At 44.4% G+C, this 23778-nt stretch overlaps 1 protein-coding gene across 7 annotated transcripts in view; it reads right to left on the bottom strand.

The window, feature by feature from the left end:
- ABR (ABR activator of RhoGEF and GTPase) overlaps positions 1-23778 on the bottom strand; it is a 442924-nt gene that overhangs the window by 125582 nt on the left and 293564 nt on the right. For 6 of the 7 annotated variants that reach the window (XM_056559132.1, XM_056559136.1, XM_056559135.1 and 3 more), the window contains one exon: positions 3243-3295. In XM_056559132.1, coding sequence (XP_056415107.1) covers positions 3243-3295 — 53 coding nt within the window. Of the gene's footprint in view, positions 1-3242; positions 3296-22075; positions 22180-23778 lie in introns of those variants that run through there. The other variant, XM_056559139.1, reaches the window with a different exon arrangement.

Here is a 23778-nt window from a genome sequence, read left to right as displayed (position 1 = left end):
TTTAAGAGCTTTTTCTTCATTATTGCTTTGTACATATTATGGCGCACAAAACTTTCTCCATAGGTCTTTATCTAAAACTTCACTTCTCTTGCAGTTGGCTGTGTGAGTTCTATTTTCTCTCTATACTTGTAAACAGTTTACATGATTCAACCCTGGGTGAGCTGTCCTCCAAGGGTTCTCATGCCCTTGTCTACTATCTAACCTGGTATGAAACCTCCTTCCCTCCCCGCTGTTATTTCTAAGACAGACACAGCAAAAAGTCCATCTGACAGATTTATCTTTTAGCTAAATGGTACAGGGGTGTGGAAATTAAAGAAAAAAACACTTGTCCAAGGGACTAAAACGGAGCAGAATCTACTTGTCCCTCATAACAATCCACTTGTCCCTGATAAGTAAGTCCGCCCCATTAAAGGAATACTGCAGTGCAAAATAACTTATCCTGACCGATGGGAAACCCCTCCCCCCCATCTCTTGTAAGGTGCCCCGGCAGGAATGGGGGCTTGTCCGCATGATGCAGCGGCCGGCACGCCCCCCCCCCCCCCCATGTATCCCATAGATACATGGAGGGGGCATTTCAGCAGCCGTGTCATGCAGGGACGGAACATTCCCTTCATGCCGTCTGCTGGCGTCTCATACAAGAGACGGGGACGGGGGGGAGGGGGGGTTGTCCCAGCCGTCAGACTCCCGCGATCTATCACTTATGGGGATAAGTTATTTTGCACTACAGAATCCCTTTAAGTAGGTAGTCCCCCTTCAGGTGGGTATGTCCCTTCATCAGGTAGGGATAAAGTAGGGCCCCCTGCGCCATTATGTTACCCCCCCTCTGATGCCCCCTGCCCCACTATATTCCCCCCCCTCTGATGCCCCCTGCACCATTATATCCCCCCTCTGATGCCCCCTGTGCCATTATATTCCCCCCCCTCTGATGCACCCTGTGTCATTCTATCCCCCCCTCTGATGCCCCTGTGTCATTCTATTCCCCCTCTGATGCCCCGTCATTCTTTTCCCCCCTCTGATGCCCCCTGTGTCATTCTATTCCCCCCTCTGATGCCCCCTGTGTCATTCTATTCCCCCCTCTGATGCCCCCTGTGTCATTCTATTCCCCCCTCTGATGCCCCGTGTCATTCTATTCCCCCCTCTGATGCCCCCTGTGTCATTGTATCTCCCCCCCTCTGATGCCCACCGTGTCATTGTATTCCCCCCCCCGATGCCCCCTGTGTCATTGTATTCCCCCCTGATGCCCCGTGTCATTGTATTCCCCCCTGATGCCCCCTGTCATTGTATTCCCCCCCTGATGCCCCCTGTCATTGTATTCCCCCCCGATGCCCCCTGTCATTATATTCCCCCTTCTGATGAACTCCCGGTGTCATTATATTTCCCCCCCGATGCCCCGTGTCATTATATCCCTTCCTCTGATGTCCCCTGTGTCATTGTATTCCCCCCCTATGATGCCCCCTGTGTCATTATATTTCCCCCACTCTGATGCCCCGTGTCATTATATTGCCCCGCCTGATGCCCCCTGTGTCATTATATCCCCCCAGCTGATGCCCCCTGTGTCATTATATCCCCCCCAGCTGATGATCCCTGTGTCATTATATCCCCCCCAGTCTGATGACCCCTGTGTCATTATATTCTCTCCCTTCTGATGCCCCTCGTGTCATATTTCAGCCCAACCCTCCTCTCCTTTACCACATTATTTACCAAACCTCCCCTCCTCTCTGATCCCGCTTCCTGTTCTCCGGCCCCATGTTCGCTCCGACATCCTAGGTCCAGATGGAGGGGAGCGCGATGAGTGATGTCATCGCACGCGCCTACGCCGGGACGCTGTCGTTCTGCGAGGCTTGCTTTAGGCTGCAGCGCACAGCTGCAGTCTATAGGAGTTTAGTTACAGGGCAAAACTAATTGCCCCCATATATGTGAATTCTTTGCCCGAAGCAGGGCTAAATGCCTGAAGAATTCACCTGCCCGGCGATAGGAATTCCACATCCCTGTGGTATAAGACTATTTAGAAAGTTTATTCATTTTTCATTCATTCAGGAAACAAATTAACATTTAAAAATAAAATCAATGCCAAGGTGTGCATAACATTTAAAGTATTATTGTCATAGAAAAAAAACAAAAACATTGTGACATGCCGTAGAGACACGTAAAAACTTTTAATCAGTTAGGGTCTTGATTAGGTCGTGGGGAAGGATAGTGCAAAATAAAAAAGATAAAAAACTTTAGTTAAAAAAAAAAAAAAAAAAGTCTACTGTGTCAACACATTCCTGTTAATAAAGTTTAAAGCTTAGGGGGGAATTGTGTTTACTATAGAGTGCTTACTATACTACTATACCAATAATGGCCTGCAAAAGTGATGGCCACAGGTGCCTCCCCCTTCACACATTTTTCCCAGCTCTTCAGAAAATACACTGCTGTCTAGTACCTAGAACAGTGTTTCCCAACAGGGGTGCCTCCTGCTTTTCCAAAACTACATTTCTCAGCATGCCCAGACAGCCTGAGGTTTTAAAAAAGCTGGACGCACCTTGGTTCGGAAACAGTGACCTAGAAGCATGACAGCAGGTGCTGGAGAAGACAGGTCTCTTCTAGGAAGGTCAGCAGGGTAAGTGAGCACTAGTAAAGCTTTGTCAGGGTATTGTGCAGACTCTATAATATAAAAGCTGCTTCTACTAGTGACATAGTCTATAACCATTATCAAGGTCTTTTTTTTCAACAAGTATTATAGCGTCTAAAAGGGGTATTCCAGGAAAAAACTTTTTTTAAATTTTTTTTTATATCAAATGGCTCCAGAAAGTTAAACAGATTTGTCGATAACGTCGATTAAAAAATCTTCATCCTTCCAATAATTATCAGCTGCTGAAGTGGAGTTGTTCTTTTCTGTCTGGCAACAGTGCTCTCTGCTGACATCTCTGCTTGTCTCGGGAACTGCACAGAGTAGAGGAGGTTTGCTATGGGGATTTGGTTCTACTCTGGACAGTTCCCGAGACAGGTGTCATCAGAGAGCACTTAGACAGAAAAGAAAAACTCAACTTCAGCAGCTCATAAGTACTGAAAGGATTAAGATTTTTTTTTAAATATAAGTAATTTACAAATCTGTTTAACTTTCTGGAGCCAGTTGATATATATGGAAAAAAAAGTTTTTTCCTGGCTAACCCCTTTAACTTTACAGTCGTGAAAAATGAAAAGGAATTCATAGTGAAATGTGAAAGTCAGGTGGCGTGGGATATCAAATGGTTACTCACATGAAGCACTAAGGTACTCCGGGTCACACGATCGATAGGCTTGTACAGAAGAGCTAAAACAAGAAAAAGGAAAGGGCATTAGGAGCAGATAAGCTACAGGAAATCAGGAGAGAAATGGGAGCGGAATGTAAATATAAAGAGGACACTGGGAATGGAACGCTGTTATAGAACGTGAACATTTTTGCAGTTTGTGTTCATTGGTTATTATCATCACTGTAGACACTGCTATGTCCCACAATATAATATAGTCTAATAAAATATTATATTAAAAAAATAATAATAATAAAGAGGAAAAACCGTGCAAGCAAAAAAGTAGAAAAAATGCAATTTATTACATCCTTACAAGATATAGTTCATGGTAGGACTGGGCGGTATGACCAAATGTGTGTATCACGGTATTTTTGTAACTTTTGGCGGTTCCACGGTATATAATGGTATTTCAATAATTGTGCATACCAGACAGGGGAACCCAACAAGACCTGTTCCCCTGTCCGGCGCCCATGCGGTGTGTTCCACCATCTGGCGTCCAACTTGAGATGCCGGATGAATGTGAACTGTCCCATTCAGATTAGAGTTGGGCGAACTTACAGTAAATTGTATCGTAGTGAACCTCGCCGCTTGGCTGTTGATTACTTTAATCTCCGTAAATTAGTTCAGCTTTCCAAGGGCTCCAGTTGTCTGGAAAAGGTGGATACAGTCCTAGGAGACCTAAAACTGTCATCACGGACTTTTCCAGGCAACCAGAGCCCTTGGAAAGCTGAACTAATTTTCTCAGACTAAAGTAATCAAGGGCCGAGCCACGAGGTTCGCTACGAGACAATTTACTTTAAGTTCGCTCAACTCTAATTCAAATGAATGGGATCAGTTCTACAACAGTTTTCTTCCAGTGCTTTTTCTACAGTCCTGGAGAGAAATGCAGCCGTATGACAGACATATTTGGAGGGGGCCTTAGTCTTGTAAAAGATGTTTCATTTTCTACGTGTTCAGATTCCCTGTTAAAGTCTGGAATGAGACAGTCTAGAGGTCCATTTCACACTTCCCAGGGGAATCTGAACAATGAAATGTATAAGACTAGATGAATCAGAGACCAACTCACTACATCTGAGTTTGACAACATTTCTGTAGATTTACTCAACTCTGATCCCAGATTAGGTTCTACATTTGGTATGTTTACACTACGGAATTTCTGTGCACGAAATTGCGCTTGGGAATTTTGCTGTGTGAACCTTAAATGGGCACTGTCATTAAAACAAATTTTTGCTATTGCAATGCTTTAAGTACTTTGTTTAAAAAAAATGAAGTTTTCTATGTTTTAATTGTGTTTAAAAAAGCTGCCACTAGGTGTCTCCCTACTTGTCCAGAGCACATTTCCCCCATTTCTTGCACAGACTTTGGACTCCTGCTGGCCTGGCAGAAGTCCCAAAACAGGAAATGCTGAGGGGGGTGTGTACAGCCTTATCCACTCAAAGATCATCTCACACTGCTCTGGGCTGTGTGTAGCACACAGAGTGAGGGAGGAAGTTCTCCCCTGTATGGCTTCAGATGATGTCACGCCTGCTGGGGAACGCCCCTTCCCAGTCTGTGAAACTGACTGAGCAGAAAATACAGCGCAATATCAAGGTAGAAAACTAACAAATAATAAAAATAAAGGCAGGGGGTGGTTTATCATGATGGAGGCAGCAAACTGGGAGAACTATAACATTTTACAAGATTATGAGAGGTACTCTTTAAAGGGGTATTTCATGAAAAAACATTTTATTCATATCAACTGGCTCCAGAAAGTTAAAAAAACTTCAGATCACAGCGCGAAAAATCAGCCCTTATACATCCCTGTATATGGAAAAATAAAAAAGTTATAGGGATCAGGAGATGACAATTTTACACATACTAATTTTGGTGCATGTAGCTATAATTTTTTTTAATGTAGTAAAATAGAATAAAACCTATATAAATGAGATATCCTTGTAACCGTATGAACCTACAGAAAAAAGAAATGGTGTCTTTTTTACCGAAAAGTGCACTGCATAGCATCGGAAGCCTCCAAAAGTTACAAAATGGCGTTTAGTTTTTTTTTCCAATTTTGCCCCACAAATATTTTTTTACTGGGTTCGCTGTAAAATTTGTGGTGAAATGATTTATGTAATTACAAAGTACAATCGGTGGCGCAAAAAATAAGCCCTCATATGAGTCTGTAGGTGGAAAATGTAAAGCGTTATGATTTTTAGAAGGTGATGAGGAAAAAAACGAATGTGCAAAAACTGAAAAACCTGTGGTCCTTAAGGGGACACTACGGAATTTCAGCGGCGGAATTCTCTGCCGCTAAAATACTGTGGTGTAAAAGGGTCAGCAAAAGGCTCATTCATACCAATGTTAAGGTTCACACAGCAAAAATGATTTGTTGAAAGCATAGACATGTCCATTCTTTTTGCGGCATTATGTACAGACTGCGTTGACGTCAATGGCCGTCAGATGAAATCTGGTGAGCAGAGATTCCTCAGTGAGAACATACCCTTAGACTATGTTTAGGAAAATGTATTTGCTGACATTCTCCCAACAGAACATGCCAGCACTAGGACCGTTCGCAAATGCACAGTAGACGGCAATGCATTTACATGTGAACTCTGCAGAAAGAATAGACAAGTCTATTTTTTCTCCAGACTCCGGAATTAGGATTTCTTTAACAAAAACATTTTCTGTGGAAATTCTGCCGTGTGCACAGCGCAGTAGAATCCCATTGATATCAGATTCTAACTCTAATGCGGAATTCGGAACGGAAATTCCATTGCGTGAACATACCCTCAGGAGCCTATGCTGCAGACTAGGGATCGACCGATATTGATTTTTTAGAGCTGATACGATAACCTGTGAACTTTCAGGCGGATAGCTTATACCGTTATTCCCCCCTTGTAGACAGCAGGCCCCATCCCCTTGTAGACAGCAGACCCCATCCCCTTGTAGACAGCAGCCCCCCCCCTTATAGACAGCAGCCCCCCTCCCCCTTATAAACAGCAGCCCTCCCTTATAGACAGTAGCCCCCCCCCCCTTCCTCCTCTTGGAGACAGCCCACCTGCGGCTGTCCTCGGGTGTTGCCGCTCCGCTGTCCCGTTCTCCCGATCGCATCATAGCGTCCTATGGAGGAGCAAGTGACATACACGTCACTCTGCTTCCTCCGTAGCGTTACGCTGGGCACTGGGGAGGAGGAGTGACGTGTGTGTCACATGCTCCTACATAGTACGCCATGATGCGATCGGGAGAACGGGACAGCGGAAGGTATCGGAGGCGCACACGCTGGACACATTATCGGTAAGGTTAGATGCCGATACTGATAACTTAAAAAATCGTGAATATAGGCCGATAATATCGGCCAATCTGATAATCGGTCAATCCCTACTGCAGACTGTCTTATTGGTTGGCAAGAATAACGTGATTCCTCCCATCAAACTGGTCGACAACATGATGGACCGGACTTCATTATGAATGGACCCAATTATGTGTCGTTGGGATCTGTTGGGCGCTGTCCATTGTGACAGATCATGAACAGCCTAAAATCAGTTTTTCTGCTAGGCTCTTATGAATCAATGACCGATTCGGGTTTGGTTTTTCTTTCTGTAGATTCATTCCGCTCCAGTTGGGATGTTAATAATGTGCAATTTTAAAAAAAGGTCTTTACAGTATCTGTCCTGCATCTCATGATGTATGGCTGCAGCAGTATCAACACTGACAATAGCTAAAAAGCATTTACAAAACAAGCAAAAAAAAATAAAACTAAAGCAAATTGGCTGCTTAGCGAATGGCCTCACTTATCCCTACCAAAGACTGTTACCCTGTATACTCGCTGTTATCTACACTTTCAGTATTGTTCTTGCTATGTCACCTGCTTGTTCTTCCATAAGACAAAGGTGAAAGTGATTGCATAAGACTTGCACAATAGCTCTCACTATTACGGTTGGCATTGCAGTTAGCCATATTGCGGGTTTCCAGCGGCTTGTCGTCTTATCTTTTTTGAGCCTGCTATACCCATTACACCAAGAATCACAAACACAACAGGCGCATGAGAGCATTGGGGGGAAGAAAGTCTCATCTCTCTCATGAATACAGCACTTTCATCTTCTTACTTCTAGACATCAGTAGGCACTTGACTTTTTCAGATAAGTACTGTACCGGCATGAAGAATAAAGTACAGACAAGGTGCCCATCTGAGGATTGAACAAGTTCATTTTTAAGGTTACCGAGACCTAGAGCACACTAAGATCTCGCCTTGAAGAGAATCTGTTAACATCTACACTGTAAGTATTCCATCTGTAACAACTTATGTATCTCCTCAAACCTAAAAAGGAAAAAAAAACTGTCTGAAACAAAACACATAAAAAATAAAAAATGATATAATATATATAGCGTAGATGTACGAGTTGCAAAAGTATCACTAGAGTCACTGAATAACCTCATTGTGCACACAGACATGTCCCGGAGTCCCAATAAATCAAAATAATGGTATTGTAGACGTCTTACAGATGGCATGTCCAGAAGCTGTAGCTCAGTGTTTTCCAAACGGTGTATCTCCAGCTTTTGCAAAAATACAATTCCCAGCATGCCCGGAGAGCCGTTGGCTGTCCGGGCATGCTGGGAGTTGTAGTTTTGACACAGCTGGAGACGCAACATTTGAAAAAAACACTTCTAGATTTTTATAATGTATTTAGGAAGATAAATACTTTACCTTTGTACGTGATCACTGGATAGGAAAATAAGTGGTCACAGTGCAAAAAGTCAAATTCACAACTATGTACCGTCTCCTGATGTACTGGCCTGTCTCCTGGTAGCGCCTCCATGCTCTGGACACTACGCTGACAGACACAGTAAACCTTCTTTCCACAGCTCGCATTGATGTGCCATCCTGGATGAGCTGCACTACCTGAGCCACTTGTGTGGGTTGTAGACTCCATCTCATGCTACCACTAGAGTGAAAGCACGGCCAGCATTCAAAAGTGACCAAACCATCAGCCAGGTAGCATAGCAACTGAGAAGCGGTCTGTGGTCACCACCTGCAGGACCATTCCTTTATTGGGGGTGTCTTGCTAATTGCCTATAATTTCCACCTGATGTCTGTTTCATTTGCACAACAGCATGTGAAATTGATTGTCAATCAGTGTTGCTCCCTGAGTGGACAGTGTGATTTCACAGAAGTGTGATTGACCTGGAGTTACATTTTGTTGTTTAAATGTCCCCTTTATTTTTTTGAGCAGAGAGAGTGTGGGTGTGTGTATATATATATCGGTATGGCCGATATTATCGGCCGATAATCACGATTTTGGTCATTATCGGTATCGGCAATTATCTTGCCAATAAGCCGATAATGCCCCGCCCCCCGCACCGCGACCGCCACCCCCTCAACCCGCCGCGCCGCACCGCACCCCCGACCCACCGCACCGCGTCACACCCCCCACCGTGATGCTGGGCGGTATACCGGTATGGATTTTTGCCCATACCGCTATACCGGTCGGGCCCCTCCCCCACCTTCTGAGTCAATAAAAAAATTAAACTTACCCGTAATGGGGGTGATCTGGGCAATCCATCCTTCCTGTAGTGTCTGGGGGTGTTCCGGAGAAGAGTGAACCGGTCCGGGCTGTCCTTCTCCCACGGTCTTCTCCTCCACTCCGGGCAGGCTCCGGCCTAGTACGCTGCATAGACGCCGGTACGCCGTGACGTCAGGTGCGTCGCTGCGCACGGGCGTCACTGCGCAGCGGCGTCTATGCAGCGTACTAGGCCGGAGCCTGCCCGGAGTGGAGAAGATGACCGCCGGAGAAGAAGGACAGCCCGGACCGGTGCACCCTCCACCCGGAACGCCCCCGGACATTACATGAACGATGGATGGATGGCCCAGACCACCCTGACAGGTAGGGGAGAGAAGCGGGTGGTGGCGGCGGCGGCCTATGGCCCGGCAAAAGCCACTGCAGATCATTGATTTAAAGCGCCCACTTTAAATCAATGATCTGCAGCGGTGTCGCAGGGGGTTAAATAGCCGATAACTTATACCGGAATATCAGTATAAGTTATCGGCTATCGGCCCTAACCTGCCTCGATTATCGGTATCGGCCCTAAAAAAAACGATATCGGTCGATCCCTAATATATATATATATATATATATATATATATGGGTATCTATATGCTACAACAATTACAAAATGGGGGGGGGCAAAAATTCTGGGAGTGCTTCTCTATTCTTGGAAACCCCCTTTAAGACTGCAATTGTTTTCACAATTTTGTAATAAGGGACGGAGTATACTATACAATATATCAACCACCACAAATAACTAATTGTAAAAATCAATCCCATGCAGACTCGTTCACATGTCAGGAAGGCCAATAGTGACCATTTCTTTTTGTCTTATGTAAATTGCCAACAAAAAGAAAAACCTCACAATATAAGGCAATCTGAAAAGCTTTCCCAAATGACAGCAATTAACTCATCCCATTCCATCTGACCCATATTGAAATAAGAAGAGAAAAGAGAATATTGCCAATAATGTCACAATCCTCTTGGCTCCTTATAAATGAGCTGAATAATTACCTGCGAGCTGAAGGATAACTTCACATCGCATCGTGGCCCGGGGCTATGTGAACCAAAGAAATTGCCCTACTTTCCGACAATGATTATGGCTGAGACTGCACATCTCCCATTAGTGCTAATGTTAATTGTAGCTGGCCATATTCCAGTCACTATGGGGAAATCACGGGCCAGAAGCAAATCTTTCGAAATCACTGAGGCAACAAAGGATTCTTCCTTTCAACTAGAGCTGTTGTTTGCTTTTCCCATCAGTCAACATATGATGATATATTTCTTTATCTGACACCATTGCTCCCCTGAGAATAATAATGCCGATACCTGCTCGGATATTAGTCCCTAGAATAAGCCTGAGGAACAGAGATAAGCGCTATCCACCGACATGGTGACACCAGAAAAAAAGACCGCAAATCCTTGTCAAGTCCTCCGTCAACTAACCAGAAAAGGTGATCTCATGAGATGCAATAAAAAAAAGGAGTAGACAACATATCTTCATTGATATTCCATATTTTTCGCCGTATAAGACGCACTTTTTCTTCCCCAAAACGGGGGGGGAAAAAGTTGGTGCGTCTTATACGGCGAATACACACCTATCGCGGCGGTCACTGTGGCCATCAGCGGCCGGGACCTGCGGCTAATACAGGACATCTTCGATCGCGGTGATGCCCTGTATTAACCCTTCAGACGCGGCGATCAAAGCTGACCGCCGCATCTGAAGGGAAAGTGACACTAACCTGGCTGCACCGGGAGGGACCTTACCTGCCTCCTCGGTGTCTGCTACGTGCCGGGATCCCCTGCATGGCCAGCGCTCTCCTTCGTCGTCATCACATCGTCGCGCACGCCACCCCATCATCCAATAGGAGCGGTGTGCGTAGCGACGTGATGGCGAGGATACCGGGCAGCAGAGACGTTCCCGAGCGACGGGGGAAACCCCGGGGACGCGGCGACAGCGATGGAGGGCAACATCCAGGGCAGCGGTGACGGGTCCGCAGTGGCGGGGACACGTGAGTATTACCTCCTATACCAGTGGTCTTCAACCTGCGGACCTCCAGATGTTGCAAAACTACAACTCCTGGCATGCCCGGACAGCCAACGGCTGTCCGGGCATGCTGGGAGTTGTAGTTTTGCAACATCTGGAGGTCCGCTGGTTGAAGATCACTGTGACCTACACTTTACATTGTATTCTAGATTTTCCTCATTTAAAATTGGGTGTGTCTTATATGCCGGAGCGTCCTATAGGGCGAAAAATATGGTATTTGGTTCATAGAGCAGGAACGGGAAATTGTGGCTCTGAAAATAGAGCAAGGCTGTGGTGATGTGATGGAGGCTATTACAACTCCCCAGGAGGAGAGGGCTAGTAATATCTGGACCAGGATGAGTGGAAATGGAATTTACTCGCCATGTTGAGTCATTCCTATTCATAAAAGGTACCCAATGGATGCCTAAGTATAAAAAGAGATTTAAATAAAATATAAGTCATACCAATTCTGTTCCTACAACACTACAAATCAATCTGCACAGCTCCTCCTGCTCTATAACATGATGCTGGCAGATCAGACTGCTTTTTTACATTTGACAGGTTCCCTTTAAGCTTCACTACAAACCAGTATTACTAATGGAGTTCCAGCTGCTAGTAACGTGTTCCCCTTGGTGTAATCTATCCAGATTTATAACGCCAAAAAAATGAGGTATATCAGCTTTGATTATTCTATATGTAGGGCTCATGGACATGGCAGAGAACCATACTGGCACCATCTGAGATATTATCCTGATTAAGTATTCCAATTTTTTTTGGTATCTGTTAAATGATGAAAAGACATGGCACCCAACGGACCATCACTTATTATAATAGGGTTAATTTGGCTTTCTTCATGGTGTCTGTCATTTTACCAGACAAGATTATGCGGCATGCTGTGCCATTTTGTCTGGGATTTTTGCCAGAATCCCAACGACAACTTCTTTTGCTCCCAATGGAACCTCCGAGGCAGATGTGAACAAACAGTAATTTACATGAGCCCTTATAGTAGAACTACAGATCTATAAGGATTGTGCAGCAACATAAATCTTTTACGCAACCCAAACATAACTGCATAGAATAGAAATTATATACATGTAAACCTTTATACAGGTAAAATATGACATGCATTGAATCACCATACACACATATATAACCATAAACATACTGTATAATGGATGTTTTCTGTTTCTAACTTGACTATATGTTCTCTAATAAAGTGCCTAAAAGAACCTTCAATATTCAGGTCCTTAAAGGCCAAAACATTGTCCCTCTATGACAAGGTTTCCCAACCTGAGGCTCTTTAGTTGTTGCAAAACTACTACTCCCAGGATGCTGCCGCAACAGTTTGGGAGCCACAGGGAGCCATAAGGTTATACAAGTGCCTAAGAGTTATATTGCAAAGCAGATGTCATCATCCATAGTGGCCCTCATTTACTTAGAAAATCGGGTTGTAAGTCTATCTTGCTTTCTTACCCGACTGCTTTTTCCCCTGATATTTATTATTATGTCGCATCCTGTTTGTCGCATGTGGGTTTTGTTGGTTTTGGTTTCCAACTCCTCTGAGTTGTCGGGAAAAAATCCACAACAATTCAACAAATTCGGGTTGGAAACCTTTATAAATACGTGTGAAAGCTCAGAAATGTCGGGTAACGCCCCTTTTTCGGGTTTGGGAGAATCCACATCGGGTCCGTCGGGAAAAAATGTTGCATCGTGTCGCAGACTGGCGCACGATGTCTGCGACATGTAGCAGACAAAGATGCGCCAAAAAAACCCGACAAAACAAGTCGGGTTTAGAATAGTAAATGAGGGCCAGTGTGTTGGCAACCTCAATGGCAATTGAGCTGCTAGAACTTTTTCAAGATTAAAGTTAGACAAACAAGATAAAAATTGTAAAAATTTGACTATGTGGCCTAAATCTTCCTAATGACTCTCTCTTACAATTGTAGAGGTCAGGGAATATGGCTAATAGTTGCCAGGGGTCTGGCACTAGATTATGGCCACTCTCTCAAGAAACAAGCATATTCGGCCAATAAAGCAAGTTTATAGAGGTTGGGAGAAGCTGACAGACAAATAAAGGATTTATTGACAGTGGTGTTGTGTATGGGTTGATGTTGACTATGCCTGAAACTAGAGCTGGGCGGTACGACCAAATATGTGTATCACGGTATTTTTTTTTAACTTACGGCGGTTCCACAGTATATAACGGTATTTTCACCCCCCCCAATCATGTGACCCGCGCGCGGTGTTCGGCGACCCCCCCCCCCCCCCCAAATCATGTGACCCACCAGCGCTGTTCTGCCCCCCCCCCCCCTCAATTAATGATCAGCCCAGCGGGGTGCTACTCACAGATGTCACCTTCAAGCACTGCCCTCCTCCTCTTTGTTCGGGGCCGCTGGCGCTGGAACTCACTGTACGGCAGTGGTCTCCAACCTGCGGACCTCCAGCTGGAGGTCCGCAGGTTGGAGACCACTGCTGTACGCTGTATCCCTATACTCGGGCTGCAAAAGATACAGAAAATAAACTTTAAATTCACCTACGTCGGCCACACGCTGGGGACTGGAACGCTGGACAGCCGTCAGCCTATCACCGGCCGGAGCGATGTCCCGCCCCGGCCAGTGATAGGCTGAGCCCACTGTCATGTAAGAAGCCGGCCAGAGCTCCTTACATTGACAGTGGGCTCAGCCTATCAATGGCCGGGGCGGGACATCGCTCCGGCCGGTGATAGGCTGACGGCTGTCCGGCGTTCCAGTCCCCAGCGTGAGGTCCCGACATAGGTGAGTTTAAAGTTTATTTTCTGTATCTTTTGCAGCCCGGGTATAGGTATACAGCGTACAGCAGTGGTCTCCAACCTGCGGACCTCCATGCTGGGAGTTGTAGTTTTGCAGCATCTGGAGGTCTGCAGGTTGGAGACCACTGGCGTACAGTATAGAGTTCCAGCGCCCGGCGGCCCCCAACAAAGAGGAGGAGGGCAGTGCTTGCGGGTGACATATGTGAGTAGTACCCTGCTGGGCTGATCATTAATTGGGGGGGGGGGGGGGGCAGAACAGCGCTGGCGGGTCACATAGGATTAGTTCCCCGATGTGGGGACAGCACTGCGCTGGGCTGATAATACATTCCCGAGGGGGAGGGGCCCAACCGGTATTGCGGTATGGGGCAAATTAATATCGTGCTGCCCAAAAAATTCGGTATTCGGTATGAACCTAGCCCTACTAAAACAGTAAAATGGAAAAAAAAACTGAGGTTTCTTAGTTCTAGTAAACATTCATATCACTCACTACTCGTGGCAGATGGTAATAAGAGCCAGTGTGTGCCTGTGTTACAGGCTACGAAGCTTTACAATGCCCCACGTGTACGAACAAATGAAAAACTGGTGAATTACAACAAAAAATGCGGATAGGAGGGAATATCACCGGAAAACACAACAAGAAATAAGGGTTTATATTCGAGAATGAATCATCATCCTTTATAATCCCATAATAATGAATGAATCATCAGGCTCATGGTGGTGCAGACAAAAAAGGTTAAGACGACTGACATTATAAGACGGCTGCATGTAGACAGGCTCCGCTAACAACACAGCACAGGCCTTTAACATTAAACAAATGCATCCCGCTATGGGTTTTTCCACTGCCAGTCAGACACAATGGTATTTGTGCTCCGCTGTACAAGCCACTTCCCCTTAACATCAGCGTTATCCTTCTGTATGTCTGCTCCAGAAAGCAGCAAGCAAGCAGAGTCATAAAGCAAGGCATGCAAATAACGTGACATAAAAAAGAAAAAAATACGTTTGAGTTTCAGAAAATTTACAAGATACAATATCATGGACAATGACACCTGCCATACTACTCAAAGTGCTCCATTGTGTGACAATACAAAAAATACGGCCTACAAGCACGCACCAGCAAGATACACTACTGCTATGCGGATTCCTATGGGAGCTGCCCTCTAGCTTTCACCTTATTTTTCAGGCTAAGTTCACATCTGTGTCGGAGGTTTCTTCAGGAGAAAATGCTGCAGATCCCATCAACAATGGCAGAAGAAAACAAAGCAAAATACAGCGCAATTCTGTCCAGTAAAATGCCAAAAACCATGACAGAAACCCATCAGACCTACTGGAAGGGGTTTTCCCATCTCAGCATGTTGTCCATTCTGCACAGGAAAGGGGATAACATGCCGATTGGCAAGAGTCTGACTTTGGGGACTCCCATTGGTCTGTGGAATGGAGTGAAATGTAGCTGGGATAGAATGCAACAAACGTGTATGTGCAGCCTATGTTCAGTTCATTGTATTGGCCCTCTGTATATTCCCTCTGTTCTACAGATCAATGGGGGTTCCAGTGGTCAGACCCCCACCTATCAATATGTTATCCTCCATACTGAGATGGGTATACCCGTTTTCTGACTTTTCAAACACCCCTGCCAATCAGAGCTGGAATCTGATTGGATGTTATGGACAATGACTTGGCCTGCTCTTTTGCTGGGACCCCCACTGATCACGAGAATGGAGGTCAACTGTCCTTGGACCAGGGACCACCATAAAGGATGTGGTGAGAGGCATCAGGGCAGCCCCTTTTTCATTTTTTAGTCCAGACACATACCTTTTTTGTTCGTTTTTTATATACCGTATATACTCAAGTATAAGCAGAGTTTTTTCAGCACGATTTTTCGTGCTGAAAACGCACCCCTCGGCTTAGACTCGAGTGAACTCTCCGCCTGTCAATCCCTTAATCAGTGGTCTTCAACCTGCGGACCTCCAGATGTTGCAAAACTACAACTCCCAGCAAGCCCGGACAACCATCGGCTGTTTTGAAACCTCTGGAGGTCCACAGATTGAAGACCACTGCGGCCTTCGTCATCATCCAGCCCCCCCCCCCTTTTGTTTTGTACTCACCTCCCCTCGGCAGGAAGTTAGGGTGAGCTGGTCTGGGCCATCTATGCTGCAGGGACCGTCCGGTGGGGATGGTAAGTCGTTGCGGGCTGTCCATCTTCACCAGGGGGGGGGGGTTGTCTTTTCTCCGCGCTTAGCGCTTAGGCCCTGGAGTAGTGATGTTGCCTTGACGACTACAAACAGGGACCTTCATGCGCAACGTCCCTGTGCGTCGTCGTCAAGGCAACGTCACTACTCCGGGCCGAAGCGCGGAGAAGAGGTGCCCCCCCCGGTGAAGATGGACAGCCCGCAATGACTAACCATCCCCACCGGACAGTCCCTGCAGCATAGATGGCCCGGACCAGCCTAATCACCCGGACCACCCTAACTTCCCGCCGAGGGGAGGCGAGTACAAAACAAAGGGGGGGCTGGATGATGACAAAGGCCGCAGTGGTCTTCAACCTGCGGACCCCCAGAGGTTTCAAAACTACAACTCCCAGCATGCCGATGGCTGTCCGGGCATGCTGGGAGTTGTAGTTTTGCAACATCTGGAGGTCCGCAGGTTTAAGACCACTGATGAAGGGATTGACAGGCGGTGATGATGAAGGGGGGGGGGGGGGATTATGACGGGGGTCTGGATGATTACATGGGGGGATGATGTATTTCCCACCCTAGGCTTATAGTCGAGTCAATAACTTTTCCAGGGTTTTTGGGGTAAAATTAGGGGCCTCGGCTTATATTCGGGTCGGCTTATACTTGAGTATATAGAGTATGTATATTTTGTCCCTCTAAATGCAAAATTGAGAAAATAAAAAATAATACTCCTGATGGAAAATCTCTTCAGTTTCATAAAAAGCATGAAAATGAAAAAAAATGTAAAAAAAAACTCCTTTGCCTAATTTATATATATATATTTTTTTACTTTTACATCAACCCATTATGCAAGTTTTACATTCTTCTTCGCCAGAGGGCGTTGCTGCAAGGAATGTTTCCTGAAATAGAGCAAACGTCCTATGTAAGGGAAGGAACGTCACATCAATGACTGCAGAAAAGATGCTTCGAGGTGTCACTTTCATTCTTTATAGTGCTGAAATGTAATACACATGTACCAACAATCAATAGATCCTTGTATTATTTTCAAGGTTAGATATTTTTTTTTATTGAATAACAAAGTGATATTTCTTTTCATTCTGCTTATACAGCACAAGAAAGAAAAATCCTGAGATTTGATATCTTGTGGGGGAAAGACATTTAAGTGGTGGCAGAGCATTGTGCTACAGGCAGAACAGAGGAGACTACGGGGGAGATTTATCAAAACATATTCAGAGGAAAAGTTGCTGAGTTTCCCATAGCAACCAATCAGATCACTTCTTTCATTTTTGAAAAGGCCTCTGCAAAATGAAAGAAGTGATCTGATTGGTTTCTATGATCAACTGCACCACTCTTTCTCTACACAAGTCTTGATAAATCTCCCCCTACGTACTAGTTCATGGCACGACATCTATAGGTAGGGGTAGGTAGGTGGGTAGGTAGGGGTTGGTTGGTATGTGTGTCGATTGGCCTAAACATGCCCAGGCTGTAGGACCTAAAGAAATAGACATGTACATAAGCATGTACCTTCCTCCACTCGCCAGTAATTTGCTGAATAGCACTATGACAGATCAACCCTCAAAGAACCATGACATAAGAGATACCAGAGGAGTGTAGGTAGGTATTAAAGGGGTATTCCGGGAATTGTTTTTATTTGACTATGCTACAGGGGCTGTAAAGTTAGTGTAGTTCATAATATAGTGTCTGTACCTGTGTGTGACTGTTTTCTCACAATTCTTCTGTGATTTTCACCCCAATATTTATCTTTACCAGCATAAAAAATTACTGTTGTCTCAGATTTTTCCCAGATTGCAATGCGGCCAAGACCTGACTCACTAGTCAGCTGATGACAGGGAGCCTGTCTGCTTCAATGGGTGGAGGGATCAATCTGCAACTAATGCAACAGCAGTAGGCACCCTGATTGAAAACCACAGGTCTTTGAATGGATGCAGCTCATTTAGCCCCAAGACAAGCGCAGATCCTTCCTAAGCATGTCCATTACTGTCTGCCAGGTATGTACTAAAATCACCTTATGGTGGATAACCCCTTTAACATGTTTATGGGGTTTTTGTTTTCAAATTTTTTTTTTAGGTCCTAGAACCTGAGCATGTTTTTATTTTAAAAAAAGAAAAAAAAATGCTTATTAGTGGAGTTTAAGTCATAGTCTGTCAAAGTGTTCTAACATGTGCCCACTGCTTTCAGCGGCAGAGATGGTAATACCACAGTCTTCAAATGCCACAGCACACTTAGTCTGCTTATACTTTGGAGTATAAGGGGGAACTTTTATAGCCACGAGCCGTGGTTTGGCCATCCCTGCTATATAGTAACAAAGGGATCTAAATTATACTGGTATGCCTTCACCTGGACCAAATATCTAGATAGGGGGCTGGACTTTGTGGGCACATCTGTACTTGGCCGTTTTCTATTCAGCCGTGTTTGCTAGGCTACTGCAATCTGTGCATCCATATTGGCCGCCATGTTTGTATAGTGTCTCATAACAAGGCTCTATGGTGATCCAGGTTCTGCTCAACTGAACGGTGTTGGATCCAGTTATCGTGTTAGTAAATATGATCCAAAACTGAACTGAATGAATATAAAAGGCCACATGTGCCAATGGGGACTATGTTTTCTTGAATGTGGTCACCAGTCTGGAGCGCAGGAGGTAACAAGAAGTGACAGAAGGTGGTGTAAATGTCACAATACAACCACTGTTTAGTTCAACTAGTGAGGTTATTTGTAAAATGCAAAGCAGTGAAATAATAAACTCACTGGCCACTTTATTAGTAGTGTTGAGCACGAATATTCGTAATGCAAATTTTTATCGTGAATATCGGCACTTCGTGATTTTGTGAATATTTAGAATATAGTGCTATATATTTGTAATGATGACTATTTGTTTTTTGGTTTTTTTCACATGGAAATTTTTATATGAATTTTCCATGCGAATCTTCACACGGAAAAAAAAAGTGAACATACCCAATATATCAATTTCGCGAACATAGGATGAATAATCGTCAATATGTTCGCGAAATATCGCAAATTCGAATATGGCCCCTGCCGCTCATCACTATTTATTAGGTATACCTTGCTGGTCGTTTTGCCTTCATTCTTCGTGGAATACTTTCCACAAGGTGCTGGAAACCTTCCTCAAGATTTTGGCCCATATGGACATTATGTCACAATGGATGTAGATTTGTCGGCTGCACATCCATGATGAGAATCTCCTGTTCCACCACAGCCCAGCATTGATCTATTGGATGAGATCTGGTGACTGTGAAGGCCAATGGAGTACAGTGAACTTATTGTCATGTTTGACAAGATGTGAGCTTTGTGACATGGTGCATTATCCTATCGGAATTAGCATTCAGAGATGGTATTCTGCATATCTTGGTTGTAACAAGCGGCTATTTGAGGTACTGTTGCTTTTCTGTAATCGCGAACCAGTCCGCCCATTCTATTCAAGTTATTTTCATCCACACAACTGCCGGATCATTTTTATTTTTCGGACTAGAGCTGGGCGGTATGACCAAAAATATGTATCATGGTATTTTTGTAACTTATGGCTGTTCCACGGTATATAACGGTATTTCTTTCACCCCCCCCCCCCCCCAATCATGTGACCCGCGAGCGCTGTTCTGTCCCCCCCCCCAAATCATGTTACTCGCCAGCGCTGTTCTGCTCCCCCCCAATTAATTATCAGCCCAGTGCGGTACTACTCACATATGTCATCCACAAGCACTGCCCTCCTCCTCTTTGTTGTGGCCCGCTGGCGCTGGAACTCTACACTGTACGCCAGTGGTCTCCAACCTGCGGACCTCCAGATGTTGCAAAACTACAACTCCCAGCATGCCCGGACAGCCGTGCACTGTGCTATTCTGTCCTGTACCCAACGTAGCCTCTAAAGGGGGTGTAAACTCAGCCTTAAGTGCACTGGAAAAATAACCAAGCATTTTTTTCCTATGTCAACAGATCCCTCTCTTCTCTCACCACTAGTTATACATAGAAACTACTAAATGCAACAATCGTCAGTTCTGTCCTATTTATCAGCATATAATGCAAGGAGTTCAGAATACGAGGCTAGGACACACACTCTTATATGCAATGGTGCTAGTCTAAACCAAGTCAGTGTCTGCAGCCTCTGAGATACAATTGCACTGATGTTAGCACCTAATGTTTTTCGGTCTTCCTTGAGGTCAAAGAAAATACATCTCCTTGTACCCACATGCAACATCTCAAGCAACACTGGAATCTTATCAAGCATTTTCACCATTACATTTTGGGAAAGTAGTACTGTATTACTTTTGTCACTGTGATAGATAGACAGACCCAAAGAAAGAGACAGACAGATATAAAGATAGATAGATAGAAAGAAAAATAGTGAAAATGTATTCCATCAGTCCAGTGTTAAAAAGGAACAACGTTTCTGCGACCTCCCGCCGCCATTTTCAAGCTCGCTTGAAAATGGCGGTGGGAGGTCGCAGAAACGTTGTTCCTTTTTAACACTGGACTGATGGAATACATTTTCACTATTATTTCACCAATTTTTGTGTGTGGCTGTTTCCTGTGAATCTATTGAAGAGTGGAGCCTCCACCTTTATTGTTTCTTTCTTTTGAGGTTGTGCTGCTCTCCTGGAAATGTTTTTATTTTTTTGGATAGATAGATTGATTAGATCAGTGTTTCCCAACCAGGGGGCCTACAGGTGTTGCATAACTACAACTCCCAGAATGCCTGGACAGTCAAAGGCTGTCCAGGCATGATGGGAGTTATAGTTTTGCAACCCTGGTTGATAAACACTGGATTAGATGATAGATAGACAGACAGAAGAAAGAGACTACAGATAAATAAATAGAAAGATAGATAAGATAGAAAGAGTGAGAGATAGATACAGATAGAAAGAATAAGAGATAGATACAGATAGATAGAAAGAAAGAGACAGATAGAAAGATTAGATAGATAGTGAGATAGATAGATATGAGAGAGAGAAAGAAAGAAATAGAAAGGAAAGAGAGACAGTTAGAAAGATTAGATAGATAGATAGATAGAAAGAGAGATAGATAGAAAGAGAGACAGATAGAAAGTATAGATAAATAGATGAGAGATATAGAGAGAGATGGACTGATAGATAGCAAAGTTTGGATGTTGTGAATTAAGGCATTATTCTCCCCCCCCCCCCCCACAAAAAAATTCCAGGTCACTGGCTGAACAATAGACTTAGGTGACGTTCTGCTGTGGTGGGTCGGCCAATGTGATCCCGTGACCCTGCATTGTCTTTGTATATACCAGTTGTATATACCAGCCCTTGGCTGTCCGGGAATGCTGGAAGTTTTAGTTTTGCAACAGCTGGAGGCACCCCGGTTGGGAAACACTGGTATATACAAAGACAATGCAGGGTCACGGGATGCCATTGGCCGACCCACCACAGCAGACCGTCACCTAAGTCTATTGTTCAGCCAGTGACCTGGATGCACCAGTCTGCAGTATGTCTGACCCTCCCCAGAAGCACGCTCCAGCCATGTACATAGACCTCCCCACGTTTGCTTAGGAACCAGAGTTTTACCATCAGGAACGCCCCTCACCAGAGGGGAGACTTTAAAGGGATAGTACTTCTAACTAAATGTCAGTGCACAGACATCAATGAAAGCAAGTGCTTATTCAAGGAAACCCAGAGCTCTGATGTTATCCCCCCGGACCAGGAGACACATGGCTGAGTAGATACAAAGCCCATTCAGAACTCTATTCTCCTTCCCTGCACTTTGCAGTAGATGAACGTCCATACAAAGCCAAAATCTCCAACCAACGTATGACAAAGAGCAGCTGGAGACGAAAAGCAGGAACGTGGCTACTGAGGACAAAATGAAATGGATGACCCAATAGGTAAAGACAGCTTTGTGCAGTGAAGCTTGCAATTGAAAAAGCAACGGCAAGTGCTGGATTCTCCAGCATGACGGGAAGAAACTGCTTGTAACAGTACAGAGCGACACAGTAACACTCTCCTAAAATACAGGAACATGAATGAAACACAAGTCCAGCTGAACAATGCATTAACTCCTAGCAATGAATCATTACACCAGTGTATCCCAACCCGTGTGCCTCCAGCTGTTGCAAAACTACAACTCCCAACAGCTGGAGGCACACCGGTTGGGAAACACTGCATTACACACTTGCAAAGTATTAACCAGAGCACAGACAACATACACAGGCACATACAGGTTATGGCTTTAGAGAAGACATGCAGAAGAAGAAGAAGAAGAAGAAGAAGAAAATCATGCAGAAAAACAAAAAAAAAGATCCATTTTACCATAAGTGCAATTACAGCAAAGACGAAAGATCAAGAGAATTTCCATTGCCCCAGCATCCAGCCATGTCTCACCCACTCCCCATCACCAGCCGGCACAAGACAATCTGCAGCCTTCAGCACAATAGCATTCGCCTAACATGCAGGCAACACATACACACAGACATGCACTCCATGCAATGAGGAGAGGAGGGAGGGATGGCAGGAGGAGGAGCACGGCTGGGAGGAGGAGGAGGAGTGTTCAAGGTGGACATCATCTGCATTTTAAAGAGGGATTTAGAGAAAATCATTTCCCCTCTTTATTTCCATGCATTTTAAGGAATGCACTGTCCCCAATGTAAGAAAATCATTAGCTAGTGCACAAAAAGACAGACAGATAGATAGATAGAAAGAAAGAGATGGATAAATAGACAGACAGATATGAGATAGATGGATAGAAAGAGAGAGATGGATAAATAGACAGATATGAGATAGATAGATAGAAAGAGAGAGATGGATAAATAGACAGACAGATATGAGATAGATGGATAGAAAGAGAGAGATGGATAAATAGACAGACAGATATGAGATAGATGGATAGAAAGAGAGAGATGGATAAATAGACAGACAGATATGAGATAGATGGATAGAAAGAGAGAGATGGATAAATAGACAGACAGATATGAGATAGATGGATAGAAAGAGAGAGATGGATAGACAGACAGATATGAGATAGATAGATAGATAGATAGAGAGATAGATAGATAAAAAGAGAGAGATAGATAGAGAGAGATGGATAAATAGACAGACAGATAGAAAGAGAGATAGACAGATAGAAAGATCGATAGAAAGAGAGAGATTGATAGAAAGAGAGAGATTGATAGAAAGAGATAGACAGACAGATAGAAAGAGACATAGATACATATGAGATAGATAGATAGACAGATAGATAGAAAAAGAGATAGATAGAAAGAGAGCTAGATAGAAAGAGAGAGATAGAAAGAGACATAGAAAGAGAGATATAGAAAGAGAGACATAGAAAGAGAGATAGATAGAAAGACATAGAAAGAGAGAGATAGAAAGAGAGAGATAGAAAGAGAGACATAGAAAGAGAGATAGAAAGAGAGACATAGAAAGAGAGACATAGAAAGAGAGATAGATAGAAAGAGAGGTAGATAGACAGAGACAGAAAGAGAAATAGATACATATGAGATAGCTAGATAGGTCAGATAGATAGACTGACAGAGAAAGAGAGATAGATATGAGATCGATAGATAAATATAGATCAGTGGTCTCCAACCTGCTGATCTCCAGATGTTGCAAAACTACAACTCCCAACATGGACAGCCTTTGGCTGTCCAGGCATGCTGTGAGTTGTAGTTTTGCAACATCTGGAGGTCCGCAGGTTGGAGACCACTGATATAGATAGATATGAGATCGATAGATATCCGCGCTGGCAATGACAAGAGATCTAGAGCAAGCATGAAAGAGCATCAGACAGCTGAGCGAATCAATGATGTCATGAAAGATCTGACTGAAAAAGCTAAACTGAGGAGGGGTAGATGGCAGGGGAAGGAGAAGACAGGCAGCTTCAGGGGATGGAAAAATACAAGGCATCCTAGTAAAGTGATGCCGCTGCTCCGGCACTGAAGGGGTGAGGGTACTGAACTGGTGTCCAGTGCACTTCTTACTAATCGGGGCACTATTATCTGTCCACCCGCCATATG

This window comes from Hyla sarda, chromosome 2, assembly GCF_029499605.1.
Source record: "Hyla sarda isolate aHylSar1 chromosome 2, aHylSar1.hap1, whole genome shotgun sequence".
NCBI lineage: Eukaryota > Metazoa > Chordata > Amphibia > Anura > Hylidae > Hyla > Hyla sarda.
This window is presented reverse-complemented; position numbering and strand designations above follow the sequence as displayed.